Raw genomic sequence first — 14,755 nt, forward strand, 5'->3', positions numbered from 1 at the left:
CTCGCCGGGATGGAACCCCCTGAACCTGCTCATTAAAATCCACCTTTGCATCCAACAAGGGCTCACTGGGTTTGCTCCATCCTGTAAGCAAGGAACCAGAGCTGTGCCCGCTGCCCTGATGGCAGCACTCCCTCAAGGGCTGCCAGCAGGTCCCAATGGGAAGGCACATTCCCTCTGGAGCTTCTAACACCTGAAGCACTGTGTGCACCCAGTCACCTCTCCCAGCACACGCAAGGAAGCCATTCCAAGGTAAATTCCTGGCAGGAAAACACCCAAAGGCTGGAAATGACATTAAAAGGGTGCCATGGGCTGGGGGCTGCATGCCTGCCCACTCCCTGCCCTGCAGGAAGGGCCTCTCCACCCACCACATCCCAAATTGCCTGTGCCAGGGAAGCAGCCAGCACGTGGAAGGTTTGGGCAGCGAGGGGTACTTCCAGGTGTCTTGGAAAAGCCTCTGGAGCCGTCATGGTTCCACAGATCTGACCCTCATTCCCAGGAGCTGCTCAGAGCTTCACAGCCAGGAGAGTGCTCCCACAGCATGGGAGATGTTGGAATGCTCCTGGGAGAAGCTGGTACTTCTTCCCACAGCGACATTCTGGGTTTTGGATGCTGATCTCAAGCAACAGCAGACCTGCAATTCAATGACTCCAGTGGAGTTTCCTTTATTCCCTGAAGTGTAGTGACAGCCCTGGGAATGAGGGTGAGATCTGACAGCACTGGGAAGGAGACTGCGCTCCTTTAAGCCTTCTCCTGTTCTCAGCTATGAAATAAAGGAAATATTTTCCTGATTGGAACACCTACTTCTTCCACACCCTCTCCTGAAGTCAGTAAAAGTGGCACCAGGAGTAAGCCTTGGACGACAGGATGCAGCAGGAATTGGGCAAGTTGAACCAAGTGGGTGGGTAGGGAAGAGGCAGGCAGCGGGCACTGAACAACCCATCCAGGAGGGAATTTCAGCCAGAAGGGCCTGGAGAGCAGCAGGAGGAAGGTGAGCAGGGACAGACTCCAGCAATTCCATTTTGTCCTGTTTTCCAAAGTTTGTCTCCCTTGTGTGAGGCATCTCTGCACCATGCTCCCTTCTTTCTCTTGCTGGATTAATACCCTCAGTCAAGGTAGGAAAAGCACAAAAATTCCAGCAATGCCATTTGTTGATAACACCAGAGAACCAAACTGGTGAGGAAAGCTCCTGAATCCCAGGAGTGGCAAGGCCTGACCATGGAAACCTGTTTTTAAAGGAATCATCAGCAGCTCAGCTGCCAGGGATGGAGATGACACAGAATTCCCAAAAAGGGAAGGCAGAGACGTTTATTCCGGCAATGCCGCTGCACCTCACCTGAGCACAAAGCGTTGGTGAAAGACACCCACCCCTCATGTGTATGGACACACCCACTAACCAGGAATCCCGGGAAAACCCTTGGATGGAGCAAACACTCCCTCTGCTGCAGATGAGGAGGGGCGGAGGGAAGCAGGGCCAGGGGAGGAAGAGGATTTGGAGAAGAAGATTTGGGGAATGCTGCCTCAGGCTGCTGCAGGGGCAGGGGGAGAGGGCAGCAGGACAGGCTGTGTTCCCTAAGGCCAAGACCCCTTGGATCCTGCACTAGGATCCCACCCTCCTGCAGCAGCTGGAGGCAGGAGGGATCAGGAGTGATCCATCCCCCCAGAGCCACTCCTGCCAGCAGAGGGAAAGCTTGGCTCGAGCACCAAAGGGTCACACAGCAAAAGGCCACATCCTCCTGCTCGCCACATCCCAGGCTGCTCCTGCTCTGCCCACCCACCCCTCCAAGGATTCAGTACAGTCAGTGCTCTGAGTGCTGCTGGCCTCAGGAGCAGCAGGAATCTCTCTCTCCTCTATGTCAGGATGTCGTGGGCTTGGTGCTCCACCAGCATCTCCATGCTCCGCACGTCCGTGCACCAGAACTCCAGGCGATCCTTCATCCCCTTGATCTGCAAGGCAAGGCCACAGGGACAGAGTGCCTCAGCTCCTGGGAATGCCCACAGGCTCCTTCTCACACCTGAGAGCTCAAACCATCCCTCAGAGCCCCATTCACTGAGAAAGGGAGATGCCCCATCCCTGGAAGTGGTCCAGGCCAGGCTGAATGGGGCTTGGAACAACCTGGTCTAGCAGAAGGTGTCCCTCCCCATGGATGGGCTTTAAGGTCCCTCCCAACCCAAACCATCCTGGGATTCTGGGATTAACAGCTTCTACCAGCACATCAGTAAGGAAGGGTTAAACTGAAATGCACCAAAGCATTTCAGTCTGCAGCTGGAATTCCAGGCACTCATTTTGGGTTTGAAGGTAGACACCTTGCACAGTCTCCTTAAGTGTTACAAGGATGAACCTGAGAAGCTCAACAGCTCCATTATATTCTGAACTTCTTTCTTCCCAAGAGGAATGTGCCTCCTACATCCCCAAAACTCCCAGAGGTTGTTTCATGCATTTAGGAATGAGGCCTGGATCCTTCTGGAAAACACAGCCATGGATTCTGTGTTCCATGGTGTTTGCGTGGCTTTCACAAGGGAGGTGCCAGCCCTGTCCTGTCCCACCTCCTGGAAGGTTTCTGGGTGAAACACCCCAGGGGCAAAGCCAAGCCCCCAAGGAGGCTCATTCCCAAGCCATGACTCATCCCAGGTCACCTCACCCAGCCCAGCTTAGCTGGTGGCCATTACCTGCTGCAGGTCCAGCACCCGTGGCTGCACCCATGTCATGTGCACCCTCTTGTCCACTTCATCAATGCTGCCCTTCACCAGCCCCACTGAGAGCGCCTTCATCACCAGCAGCTCCACCTGGAAACACAGATAATCCTGGGAAATGACCCAGATCACCCCATTTTCCCCAAGTTGAATAAAACTTGGCATCTTCACATAAGATCCCCTCAGAATCCAGGGCAGCAGCTCTCACAGCTGTCCCCTTTCAGGTGACAGAACCTCAGCAAAAAGGAATTCTCCCTAAAACCTTTCCCTAAAACTCGATTTTAGGGGGTTTTAGTTCTTTTTCCCCTAAAAAACTAGAGTTATTTTCTTTTCTCTGAAATCCAAGGAAGAGCAAGGCATTTGGAAAAAGCCAAAAAGCCCCAATTGTCCCCAGCAGCAGGTGGGAGTTGGTCTCTTCTCCAAGGGAGCAAATGACAGGACAAAAGGAAATTGCACCAAGGGAGGTTCAGGTTGAACATCAGGAAGAATTTCTCCATGGGAAGGGCTGTCAGGCGTTGGAAAGGGCTGCCCAGGGAGGTGTTGAAGTCCCCATTCCTGGAGATGTCCAAGGAATGACTGGATGTGGCACTCAGCGCTCCAGGCGCAGGTTGGGCTTGATGATCTCAGAGCTTTTTTCCAGCCTAAATGATTCTGGGATTCTGTGTGGTTCAGGTCTATCCAGGCACTCTCAGAGCTCCAGAACCTGTACATTACCAAGGGTGTCTAACCCCAAGCTCACCTCGTTGACGGTGACTTTGGCACTCTTGGCAATCTCCTCGAAGGTGAGCTGGCGGTGGTTGGCCGGGCGGGTGAAAGTCATCTGGATCCAGGGAAAAAAACAAAAAAAAAAACCAACCCCCAGAGGGCTTTAGGGATTCCCACAGCTCACAGAGCCTCCCCCAAACTGCCCTGCCAAGTCTCACTTGGCACTGGCAACTACATCTCTCACGTTTAATCAAAATAAGTCAAGCAAGAATGTTTTACATTAGCATGGTGACAACAGAGCCTTCCAGTGACAGGAAGGGACTGTTTCAGGCTATCCATCAGGGAAAGGACCCTCAGACCTTGGGAAACAAAAATGTTGAACTCTGTTCTAAAAGTCTTTTTTTATCCTGGAACATACTGCAGACACCATCCCTGAAGGATTGCTCTCCCCCTCCTCCATACCACAGAATGAACATCTTCCACTATGCCAGGCTGCTTCAAGCCCTGTCCAACCTGGCCTTGGACACTTCCAGGGATGGGGCAGGCACAGCTTCTCTGGGCACCTGTGCCAGGGCCTCAGCACCCCCACAGGGAAGAATTTCTTCCCAATATCCCACCTAACCTTCTGTCAGAGCAGCTATTCCCCCTTGTCCTGGCACTCCACACAAGAGCCCCGCTGGTGTTAGGGACAAGCAGCCCAGCACGAGGTGTTTTCCCTCATGGCACCTGCTTGTGGCTCCATCTACAGGTCAAATCCACACTGAACTTCCTGTATCCAGGAGTTCCTGCGGGTGGGTGACCAGACACACTGAGCACATCCCAGCTCACCTCCATGAGACACAACAGCTGGATCTTCTGCAGCAGGAGCGCTTCATTGGCAGCCAGGTCAGGCTGTGAGGGGAGAAAAGGCACCAAATCAGGTCAGGATTACATTTTCTCCTCATCCTGGTGCAGAACAGCATTACATACAGGAATAAATCCCTGAGAGGGTTCATTTAAGAGGAAGGAGGCCACCACAGCCCACCCACCAGCCAGGAATGGTTCCAGAAAACAATCCAAGTGCCAGTGACCTCACAAATCCACTGCTAAGCCAGTGATTGCTGCTGTAGCCAGTGCAAGTAACATTCAACATCACCGTTTCCCCCCACAGTTCCCAGAACAGGAGTGAAAACCACTGTTTTCCACTGGAAGCACTCCAGAGGGAAGCCAAAAGAAAACTAACTATGCGTATCGAGATGGAATAACCACTCCTAGGCTCCGACCAGAACTGTACCAGTGCTCCAGAGCCAGGAATGAGGCAAAGCTGATTAAGAAAAAGCCCACAGACTCCAAGTGTCAGGTGGAACTCCCAAGCCTGGGCCTTGAGCAGTCCCAGAGCCCTCACCTGCTGCCCCCAGGCCGACTTGAGGGCCTGGAAGGTCTCCACGTTGCCGCTGTTGAAGGCGAAGAGAGTGTCAATGAGCCACTGCCGGTCTGTGCTGCGCAGGGACTCCAGCACGGGGTGCATCAGCTGCAGGGACAGGCAGGGGGCTGTCAGCAGGGGAACACCAGCTCCTGGGGCTCCAGGGATGAAGGGATGTGGCACCACTCACCAGCTCCCCAAAGTTGTAGACGCCTTCTCCCAGCAGCCCGGCCAGCCCCAGGGTGAAGGCTCTCTCCTGCTGCTCTGATACTGGGGAAAAAAAAAAAAAAAAAACAAACCAAAAATAATTTGGATGAAAAAAAATACCCAGACCAAAACCAGTAGAGATAAAAAAATACCCTAATAAAAAAGAACTGGGATGGGAAAAAAACAAAGCTAAAAATAATTTGGATAAAGCACCACTTAAAGCCCCATTGAGCCCTCCCTCACCTACATTAAACTATTCCCAGCCCTCATCTTCCTCCACACCATCTGAAATTCAGAAGCCTGCAGCAACCACAGCACAAAAGGGCTCCTTTTTGAATCTAGAGTGAAGATTTTTGGGAATTGGAACAAACTTGTCCTTCTGGCAGGAGCATTCTCCCTTTTCCCCCAGTGCAACCCAGGAGCAGCTCCTCGGGGGTCACTCCTCAGTCCAGCCACACCTCGGATCCAGCAGAGCACAGCCAAAACGACACGGAGGGAAAACCTCAGCCAGGGAACTTATCTGGGCTGGGGGGATGAGGCAGAGCGTGGAAGGTGGGATTTCCCCTGGGGAGGAGTTACCTGGCAGGTCCTTGACCTCGATGCAGCCCAGGAAGCGCAGTGCATCCTTGTAGTAGGCGGCGTGGTTGCCCACGGTCTGGTAGTACTTGCTGGAGAGGTCATAGAAGCGGCTGTGCACTGATGTCACCCCAGGGAGGGTGTTCAGCATCTCCTCCACCTCCTCAATGGTCTCCTGGGAAGGACAAGACCTGCCTCTTACAGCTCCCAGCTCTGAGGATGGCAGCCTTCCTGAGGGATCCCTGGTGACATCCCAGGCAAAGCCACCATGGCTCCCACACCCTTCCCTGTGGGGGTGCTGAGGCCCTGGCACAGGGTGCCCAGAAGGCTGCGGCTGATCCACCCCTGGAACTGTCCAATGCCAGGGTGGAGCAACCTGGGATAGTGGAAGGTGTCCCTGCCAATGACTGGGTGATCTTCAAGGTTCTTTCCAACCCAAACCCATCCCTCAGCACTTGCTCTAAGAGAACCAAAGCTGCCTCGTGTTACTATGATTTTTCTGAAAAATCCCTTTGCCAGGATTTTTCTCCTGAGAAGCTGAAAAGCCTCAGAGGAAAAGAAAAACAATAATTATCTGCTGCTGTGGAATACAACAGGTGCATCTTTGATTGGGCCATGTTAGTTGTTTCTAATTAATGGCCAATCACAGTCAGCTGGCTCAGACTCTCTGAAAGTCACGAGCTTTTGTTATTCATTCTTTTCTATTCCTTTCAAGCCTTCTGATGAAATCCTTTCTTCTATGCTTTTAATATAGTTCTAATATATCATTTTCTTTTAACATAATATATATAATAAAATAATAAATCAGCCTTCTGAAACATGGAGTCAAGATTCTTATCTCTTCCCTTGTCCTAGGACCCCTACAAACACAACCACAGCCCTGCCTGAAAAACACCATTTTGGGTTTAAAAGATGGTTTTAAAACCAGCCAAGGATGACAAACCCCATGTCCTTCGCTCAGGCAACAACACCACAGGTCACCATGAGCAGCTCCCACGTCCTGGTGAGCTCAAAAGCCCCTCAGGGCCGGGAGCTGGGATAACCAAGGAACATCATAGCACCCCAAAACTCCCTATCCCAGGCTGCCCCTCACCTTGGTGACCTGCAGGTCCCCGATGTTGAGCTTGAGGGCCCCGATGGCTGTTTTGCACAGGATCACGGCCTCGTCGCTGCTCTTCACCTGCAGGGACACAGGGACCTGTTCAGTGTCACCTGCAGCCAGGTGTGCTCCAGGGGCTGGGTAAATGTCACTTGTGACCATATTCCTGCATTCAAATCCCCGTGGAAAGGTGCTGCTCTCCAGCATAGGTGACACACATGTCAGTGACTCTTGGCCTGCTCGGAGGCAAAACTCAGCAAGAGCAACTTCCAACATACCTTTTCCCGGGTCTTCTCCAGAAAAGTCAGGGCCACATTGGGATCTGGAGTAGAGAGAAAAACAGATTTAAATGAGCAGCTCTCATGGAGCTAAACCTCACCTACCAAGCCACCTTTGACAGGATTCCTGATGGCTGGGATATGGGTTTTCCATGGTGTACCCTCAGCCTGCAGCAGTTGCTGCCAGGTAAGCTGGGCTTTTCCTCACCAACCACCTCTCCAGGGCAGCTGTGGACTTCCTACTCCAGAAATCAACAACAACTTAAGCTTTCTAAGCCAGCACTTTCCCTTCCCAACACAGCAGAAGCACAACAACTTCCCATCCAAGGCTGACCCATCCCTGGCCACCTTCCAGAGGTCACAACAGGACAGGGAAGAGGAGAGGACACGCACCTGTCATCTGCCGGACCACGTGCAGGATAATCTCCACCAGGGACAGAGGGTTCACCCTGCAGAGAGCAGCTCAGAGTCAGCACCTCCCCAGGTGACCCCCAAGCCCCCCCAGGTGACCCCCAAGCCCCCCCAGGTGACTCCCAGTGACTCACCTGTGCTCAAACTCGCTGATGAAGTTCTCGTAGAGCTGCAGGGACAAAGACAAGGACACTCAGGGCAAAGGACACCCTAGTTCAGAGCTCCTCACCATTATTTCCTCTCTATTCCAGCTCATTTGAACATTCCTGGAAGTGCTGGACAGGGCTGCGAGCCAACTGGGCTAGTGGAAGGTGTCCCTTCCAAGGAGGGTGGAACATGATGATCCTCAAGGTCTCTTCCAACCCACACCATTCAAATCCCTCAATCCTATGATTTTTCCAGAAAATCGGGCATCCCATACAGAAATTCCAGCACTGCTCAGAACCCAGAACTGCTCATTTTATCTAATTCTATCCCCACAAGCTTCTTTCAGTGACCACTCATCCTGCACTTACAAACCTCTTGCTAAAATACGTAACGAAAAAAAAAATCTCCCTACAGCTCCCAAAAATAAAAATTTTAGGTGAGTGAGGTAAAGAATCACTTTGAAGCTTCTGAACCAGAGATGTTTAACTTCAGTAGAATTTCCACACAGTCACCAGTGCAAACACCCCAAGAGCCGAACCCACCTAAGTCAGTAACTCTCCAAGAGAATTAGGAAAGAGAGAAGCCGCGGGCTGAGTTTTTCCTGGTACAAAAAGCCAGGAAAGCCGGGAAGAGTCCGCTCACCTTGATGAGCCCATCTCCCTGGGCGAAGCAGGGGTCCTGCACGAAGTCCAGCACCTGCAGAGTGAGCTGGTGCCACAGCCTGAGGACACAGAACAGCCCCGTGAGCCCAAGGCCGCCGAACCGAGCCACAACCCGGGCCGCGCCGAGCCGGGACTGATGAGGGCGCGGACCGGGGGCGAACCGGGGGCTGGGACCCCCTGGCAGGGGCAAACCCCGCCGGAGTCACCTCCCGGGCGGCTAAAGGGACGCGGGCCCAGCCGGGCCCCTCAGCCGAAGGGAGGAGGGCAGCGGGACCCGGGACGGGCGATCCCCCCGCACCCCGTCCCCGCTCACTTCTTGTTGTAGAGCTCCTCGAGGCGGTGCCACACGGCGGCCTGGCCCGGCCCCGCGCTCTGGCTCTGCTGCAGGAAGCCCGGCACGTCCTTCATGGCAGCGGCAGCGGCGGGGCCCGGACGGAGCCGGGACCGGGGCCGGGTCGGGGCCGGACGGGAGCGGAGCGAGGAGGCCGCGCCGTCCCCGCGGTGCGCACTCACTTCCGGCCGCGCGGGGCCCGCCGGGTACCGTAACGCCCCGCGCCCGCCGCCGCCGCGCACTCGCTCCGCGCCGCTCCCGCCGCGCCCCGCGGTCGCCACGGCAACGCCGCCCCGCCGCCGACCCCCGGGCCTTCCCCCGCCGCCTCTCCCCGCGCCCGCCCCGCCGGAAACACCCCGGGCGGGGTGAGCGGCGGCGGGCGGCGGGAGCGCGGGCACGCGCGCTCGCGGCAGTGCGGTAGCGGCGATGGAGCGCGGGGCGCGGGCGCTGCTGGCGGCCGGTGAGCGCCGGGGCCGGGGGGAGCCCCGGGAGCCCCGGGACGCCCCCAGCACCGCTCTGCTCTCTTGCAGCATGGAGGAGCCTGTGGGAGCGCGGGCCCTGCCATGGCGGCAGCGCGGCACGGGCCGCCCGGTGCGGCGGGCACGGGAAGGGGCCGGCCGGCGGCGGAGCCGGGAGGTAGGTGGGCAATGCCCGGCTGGGGGCTGGAGCATCCTTGCGGGAACGGGAGCACGGGAATCGGTGCTAAGATGGGATGCGCTCCCGTGATGGAGGATGTCCCGTCCCCGTCTAAGCAGGGACATCACTGGGAGCCAGGGCTGGCCTGGGAGCCCGGAGATCTCAGGGATCTGCCAGGGAAAGCTCAGTGGTTTTCCAAGAATGTGAGTTCAGCTCCCCGGGAACCCGGTGAGACAGGGCAGAGCCGTATCCTTGTGACAGCAGAGAAAAGCAGTGCGGTGTCACATCCCTGGCAAGGCGCTGTGAAAGCAGGGTAAGGCAGAGCCACATCCCTGTGACAGCAGGGAAAAGCAGTGCATGGCATCTCCTTTAGGAAGTCAGTGTCACACATCCAGGGAAGGCAGTGTTACATCCCTTGGAAGGCAGAGCCACGTCCCTGTGACAGCAGGCTAAGGCAGTGCAGTGTCACATTCCTGGGAAAGCAATGTCATGTCCCTGGAAAGGAACAGTCACATCCCAAGGCAGGCAGAGCTGACCACCCTGGGGCCTGGAAACACTTCCAGCTCTGTCCTTGCTCCTCGGGCTTGCCAAGCTTTCCTGGCTCTCCCCCTGCTTGCTCTGGACTGTGCACAATGCCCTGCTCCAGCAGCACTAATTTTCTGGGAGAAGCTGTTCCTTGCTGCTAATGACTGTTCCCAGATGATAATGACTGTTCCCAGCCCAGCTGGGCACAGGGCTGTGATTCCTTTGGACAAGGACACACGGAGCCCAAGGGGGGAATGGGGACAGGACACTGTCTGTGCTCACCTGGGCAGGGTGACACATCACACCCTGAGAGAAACTTGTTGATCTCAGGACACAGCAGGGTCTCCTGGATCCCAGAGGACTGTAAATCAACACTGAGACTGGTGATTCCCTGTGGGTCCAGCCTTGTGTTCATCCCTGTCCAAAAAAAACCCCTCGCAGGAATATTGATGATTTCGTATTTTAGATTCACATAAGGAGTTGCTGAGGGATATATCTGCTCCAGGGTTTGGATCTTTCTCCTAGTGAAGCCCAAGCACAATCCTACCCAGAGAAGAGCTTTCTGTGGAATTTTGGGGTGATTTTCTCCCCCCGAGCCAAAGTCACTGTCAGTTCTCTCAGTGCTATGCTTCCCCCTGTGCCAAGCAGGATCCTAGGCTCTAGGCCCTTCTGTGTGAGTGCAGCTGCCAGAGCCATTTTGGGCAGGTGGGGAGGTGACAAGGGGAAGGAGAAGCTCACCTTGAAGGACGTGGCCGAGCTGCTCCGGAAGAAGGAATGTCAGCGTGTGGTGGTGATGGCCGGCGCCGGGATCAGCACGCCCAGCGGCATCCCAGACTTCAGGTGAGGCCTCTGTGTCCTTGGAGAGCTGAGGTCTTGTCCATGGAAAGGGTGATTAAACATTGGATGGGGCTGCCCAGGGAGGTGCTGGAGTCACCATCCCTGGAGGTGTGTGAAGAACGATGGGATGTGACACTCATGTGGATATGGCACGCATGCTCTTGTTGACAATGTGATGATGCACCACAGGCTGGACAGGTTGATGCTCTTGGAGGTCTCTTCCAACCTCATTGATCCTGGGATTCTGTCTCCAGCCCAGGTCCCACTACAGCCCCTCTCAGCTGCCCTCTGTCCCTGCAGGTCCCCTGGGAGCGGCCTGTACAGCAACCTGGAGCAGTATGACATCCCCTACCCCGAGGCCATCTTTGAGCTGGGGTATTTCTTTGTCAACCCCAAGCCTTTCTTCATCCTGGCGAAGGAGCTCTATCCTGGAAACTACCGCCCCAATTCCGCCCACTATTTCCTCCGGCTGCTGCACGACAAGGGGCTGCTCCTGCGCCTCTACACCCAGAACATTGACGGGCTGGAGAGAGGTGAGCTCCCTCTTCCCAGCTCCAGCAGCAGCACCAGGAGCTGAGGGGAGAAGCAGGACTGGGGAATTCACAGAGGGATGCTCTGGCTCAGTCCTTTCCCACACACTGTATTCCAGTGGCTGGGATCCCTCCTGACAGGCTGGTGGAAGCCCATGGCACCTTTGCCACTGCCACCTGTACAGTGTGTCAGAGGAACTTCCCCGGAGAGGACTTCAGGGTGAGTGGGCCCAGCCGGGCATCAACACAATTAACACAAGGAGGCATTAATTATTACAGCAATGGCAGGTCCAAACCCGTTCTTTTGCCCTCGGGGACAAGAGGTTTGTGGAGGGGACCAGGTTTGGGGTTGGGTGTCGCTCTGAGGACAGGTGGTGGCTCTGAAGCCCTGTGACAGGCAGGTTTGGGGTCTCTCCTTTCAGGGGGTCAGGCTCCCTGTGACAGGCAATTTTGGGGTCTCTCCTTTCAGGGAGATGTCATGGGGGACAGGATCCCTCGCTGCCCTGTCTGCACCGGAGTTGTCAAGCCTGACATCGTGTTCTTCGGCGAGCAGCTCCCACAGCGCTTCCTCCTGCACCTCGCAGACTTCCCCATGGCAGACCTGCTCTTCGTCATCGGGACATCCCTGGAGGTCTGGCAATAAGGGAAACCCATGGGAAAAACTCACATGGAAAACAGGGCCTGAAGGGACTCCAGAGGGGAGAGAGGGCTTAGAGAAGGTGAGAAAATGGGTTTGGGAGGTGAAATTTGAAGTGGAGGATAAGAAATAGGGTGAAGGTGCTCTGAGAGACCCTCTGAAAACCAAGTGACACCTGGAGAACTGAGGAAAGGCCACCAGTTAACTGGTGACACTGTGACCTGTTCAGAGCCGGGGTGGCTGAGCGGTTCCAAGCTGAGAGTGCAGGGAACAGGTGCCCCTGGCAGGGTGACTGTCCCTGTGTCCCCGCGCAGGTGGAGCCCTTTGCCAGCCTGGCCGGGGCCGTGCGCAGCTCCGTGCCGCGGGTGCTCATCAACCGGGAGCTGGTGGGGCCCTTTGCGTGGCAGCAGCGCCACAACGACGTGGCCCAGCTCGGGGACGTGGTCAGCGGCGTCGAGAGGCTGGTGGAGCTGCTGGGCTGGAACGAGGAGATGCAAACACTGATGCAGAAGGAGAAAGAGAAGGTGGGAAGAGGCTCAGACCCCCAGCTCCCCCCCTCAGCCCCTGTGTTCCCTGTGCTGGAATTTTGCACAGGAGTGGGTTTGTGCTTGCTGGGGTCACATTGCACAGAAAAGTGCAAAAGAAGCTCCATTCCAACCCAAACCTGAGTGCTGTTTCACAACCAGTGTGCCAGGGCAGAGCCCTGTGGGCTGAATGTGTCTGTGGGAAGACATGGATCTGCCAGTCCCAGATGAGTTAGGAACATGGAAAAGGACAGGATTTGGGCTGAAAGCAGTGACCCTCTCAGGGACTGAGAAGCTTCCAGTTACATCACCTGGTGTGTGATTTGTTCTCAGACAAACCCTGTAGCTGTAGCTGGAGGTGCAGATTCCAGGGGTGGGAGTAACCAGACAGGAAATGCCCTTGGCCAGCAGTGCTGGGCTGTGAGGCAGCAGAGCCTCAACACACAACTGGCATGTTCCACAGGGAGCACTTCCCTCAGCTCTGAGGGGCTGGAAACTCTCACTTCTACAATCCCTGCATGGCTGTGCTTCCACTTCCAGAGGTTCCTCTGGAGCAACAAGTGTGGGAGAAAGGGAAAGGAGGCTCCATTGTGCTGAGACCCAAACAATACTGCTGTGGCTGGACAGGGAGTGGGGTTCTGGCTCCTGTTCCACTTGGCAGTGATGAATCCTTAAATCGACTTTTTTTCCCCACCACTCTCACATCTGTAACCTTCTGGGATCTTCAGGAGTGAGAAATTGCAGGGGAACAAGTTCGTAATTACTTGGAGCTTGGTGCTGATGTTAATTACAACATTCCTTTAGACCACTGGGAGGTTTTTTCCACATTTGACATCAAACACAGATGGTGTTTTTTAGGCATACATTGTCCAAACGTGACTTCATAAAATCTGGCTTCGAGATTCCAATTGTAACATCCAGGTTGTTCTTACTTCCCTCAGATTATGCAGCAGGAATGAGCAGGAATTCTTAGCCTTTTTGCCAGGTTTTTCATTTTTCAGTACCAACATTCTGGGGACCAGCCAACCCTTGGCTTGATGCTTGCACTGCTCTGAATCCCTGAGGGATAATGCTGATGCAACAGTGATGGAGGAAAACCAGTTGCTTGGAGCAACGTGGACTAGTACAAAGTGTCCCCGTCCATGGCCAGGAGTGGGACTGGATGAGCTTTAAGGTCCCTTGCAGGCCAAACCATCCTGGGATTCCAGGATTCTGTGGGGATGGTGCTAAGACTGGAATGTTGGATGCTCCCTGGCAAGCACTGTGGTCTCTGTTTCCAGCTGGATGCCAAGGACAAGTAGGAGGGTGCTCCTGTCACCCCTCAGCACATCACTTGAGGATCTCCAGCCATGAGTGTCACCAGCAAGTGTCCAAGGGCCTGGGGGCTCATGCCAGCACACCCAACGAGCTCTGTGGCTGCAGTTGGCTGTTTGGATCTCCCTCCTTCCAAGCCATCCATGCCAGAGCCCCTCAGAGGCCCTGGTTTCATGGAGCAGGAGCTGGAATGCCATGAAGGTCAGGCCAGGACAGCCTGGAGAGTGTTTTCCAGCTCCCACTGGGCTGAGCATCCAGTTCCTGTCACAGCTCCTCCCCAGCCACTGTTCCCTTGGCTGTGATCCTCAGCTGCTGCAGGCTGTGTTTAGTCTTCCATAAAATCTCTGCTAATCAAGGGACAAGCCAGGGGCGGGGGCTGCCCCCCATTCCCATTCCAGATCAAGCTGCTGGGGAATTTTTGAATCACTGGAGTGTTAATTATTTAATAATAAAGAGATAATTCATTTCTGGATGTCACCTGAGGGGTTTTCTGTAAAGTCACATCTGTCCCCACCACTGTTTCTTTCACCTGCTTTTTGGTACCTTTTTTCCTCTCACACAAGTGCCTTTCCCTGCTGTAGATGCCATCCTGGGGGGGTGGCAGTGTCACAGGGCTGCAGCCATGTCCTGCTCTGTCCCACACCTGCCACAATACAACGCAGAGCCTTGTGGCACATCCATACTGGAAATGGTGGGGACTTAGTTTTTAACCATCCCCTGCTGCCTCCAACACAGAGTTCCATGATTCTATGAACACCTCCTCCCAAAACACCCAGTGCCAAGCTCAGCCTCTGCTCCAGGGCATGCCAGGCCAGGCTTGACAGCTGTTCTTAGGGATTTAAGCACTCTAGAAAATTGAAACAATATCAGAAGCAGCTGCGTTAAAAACACCAAACCCCCCTTTTCCTCTTGCACATAAAGCTTGGGAAAGGGATCAGGGTCTGTGCCTGCACACAGAAGGGCTGGGGAGGAAGGAGTGGGGGGGGGGGTTTACTAGTTAAAAAAAAAAAACAAAAAAGAACAGAAACATACAATTGGCCTAAAAGCTCACTGTGACAAAGCAGGGCTGTCCCCAGCCCAGCAGCCTGGAATGGCACTTGGGGGTCAGTCAGGAACTAAACAGAAACACAATTATCCAGGTTGGGAAAGATCTCCAAAATTACTGAGTGCAACCTGTGACTGATCCCTACCTTGTCACCAGCCCAGAGCACTGAGTGCCACATCCAGGCTTTCCCTGGACACC

General features: G+C 54.9%; 2 protein-coding genes across 3 annotated transcripts; one reads left to right on the top strand and one right to left on the bottom strand.

The window, feature by feature from the left end:
* Positions 1 to 1,287: 1,287 nt before the first annotated feature.
* Positions 1,288 to 8,683, bottom strand: PSMD13 (proteasome 26S subunit, non-ATPase 13). The gene is made up of 13 exons (XM_036384902.2): positions 8,492 to 8,683; positions 8,159 to 8,237; positions 7,504 to 7,538; positions 7,352 to 7,407; positions 6,959 to 7,002; positions 6,675 to 6,761; positions 5,585 to 5,756; positions 4,989 to 5,068; positions 4,781 to 4,906; positions 4,225 to 4,287; positions 3,431 to 3,511; positions 2,668 to 2,784; positions 1,288 to 1,944 (listed from the first exon to the last, which is right to left on the bottom strand). The coding sequence occupies exons 1-13, from the start codon at positions 8,584 to 8,586 to the stop codon at positions 1,849 to 1,851; spliced, it is 1,131 nt and encodes a 376-aa protein (XP_036240795.1). The 5' UTR covers positions 8,587 to 8,683; the 3' UTR covers positions 1,288 to 1,848.
* Positions 8,684 to 8,784: 101 nt separating this feature from the next.
* SIRT3 (sirtuin 3) lies at positions 8,785 to 13,989 on the top strand. Of its 2 annotated transcripts, XM_036384913.2 has the most exons (8): positions 8,785 to 8,969; positions 9,040 to 9,145; positions 10,319 to 10,510; positions 10,808 to 11,040; positions 11,157 to 11,257; positions 11,507 to 11,668; positions 11,989 to 12,198; positions 13,479 to 13,989. In XM_036384913.2, exons 1-8 carry the CDS (start codon positions 8,936 to 8,938, stop codon positions 13,497 to 13,499), a joined length of 1,059 nt encoding a protein of 352 aa, XP_036240806.1. In that variant the 5' UTR covers positions 8,785 to 8,935; the 3' UTR covers positions 13,500 to 13,989. The 2 variants fall into 2 exon arrangements, with proteins under 2 accessions (XP_036240806.1, XP_054371204.1); XM_054515229.1 differs by lacking the exons at positions 8,785 to 8,969; positions 9,040 to 9,145; positions 10,808 to 11,040; positions 11,157 to 11,257 and having other exon boundaries at positions 10,349 to 10,510.
* The last annotated feature ends 766 nt before the right edge of the window (positions 13,990 to 14,755 follow it).

The sequence above is a fragment of the Molothrus ater genome, chromosome 6 (genome assembly GCF_012460135.2).
Source record: "Molothrus ater isolate BHLD 08-10-18 breed brown headed cowbird chromosome 6, BPBGC_Mater_1.1, whole genome shotgun sequence".
NCBI classification, from domain to species: domain Eukaryota; kingdom Metazoa; phylum Chordata; class Aves; order Passeriformes; family Icteridae; genus Molothrus; species Molothrus ater.

What these genes read in the sequence shown, in the direction of transcription:
- SIRT3 (XM_036384913.2), top strand. Translation starts at nt 8,936, where the DNA reads ATGGAGCGCGGGGCGCGGGCGCTGCTGGCGGCCG. An exon ending in GCCGGCGGCGGAGCCGGGAG is followed by an intron (nt 9,146 to 10,318) that starts GTAGGTGGGCAA and finishes TGTGCCAAGCAG; the next exon opens with GATCCTAGGCTCTAGGCCCT. An exon ending in TCATCGGGACATCCCTGGAG is followed by an intron (nt 11,669 to 11,988) that starts GTCTGGCAATAA and finishes GTCCCCGCGCAG; the next exon opens with GTGGAGCCCTTTGCCAGCCT.
- PSMD13 (XM_036384902.2), bottom strand. Translation starts at nt 8,586, where the DNA reads ATGAAGGACGTGCCGGGCTTCCTGCAGCAGAGCCAGAGCGCGGGGCCG. An exon ending in GAGGAGCTCTACAACAAGAA is followed by an intron (nt 8,238 to 8,491) that starts GTGAGCGGGGAC and finishes CTGTGTCCTCAG; the next exon opens with GCTGTGGCACCAGCTCACTC. An exon ending in CGAGGTCAAGGACCTGCCAG is followed by an intron (nt 5,069 to 5,584) that starts GTAACTCCTCCC and finishes TTTTTTCCCCAG; the next exon opens with TATCAGAGCAGCAGGAGAGA.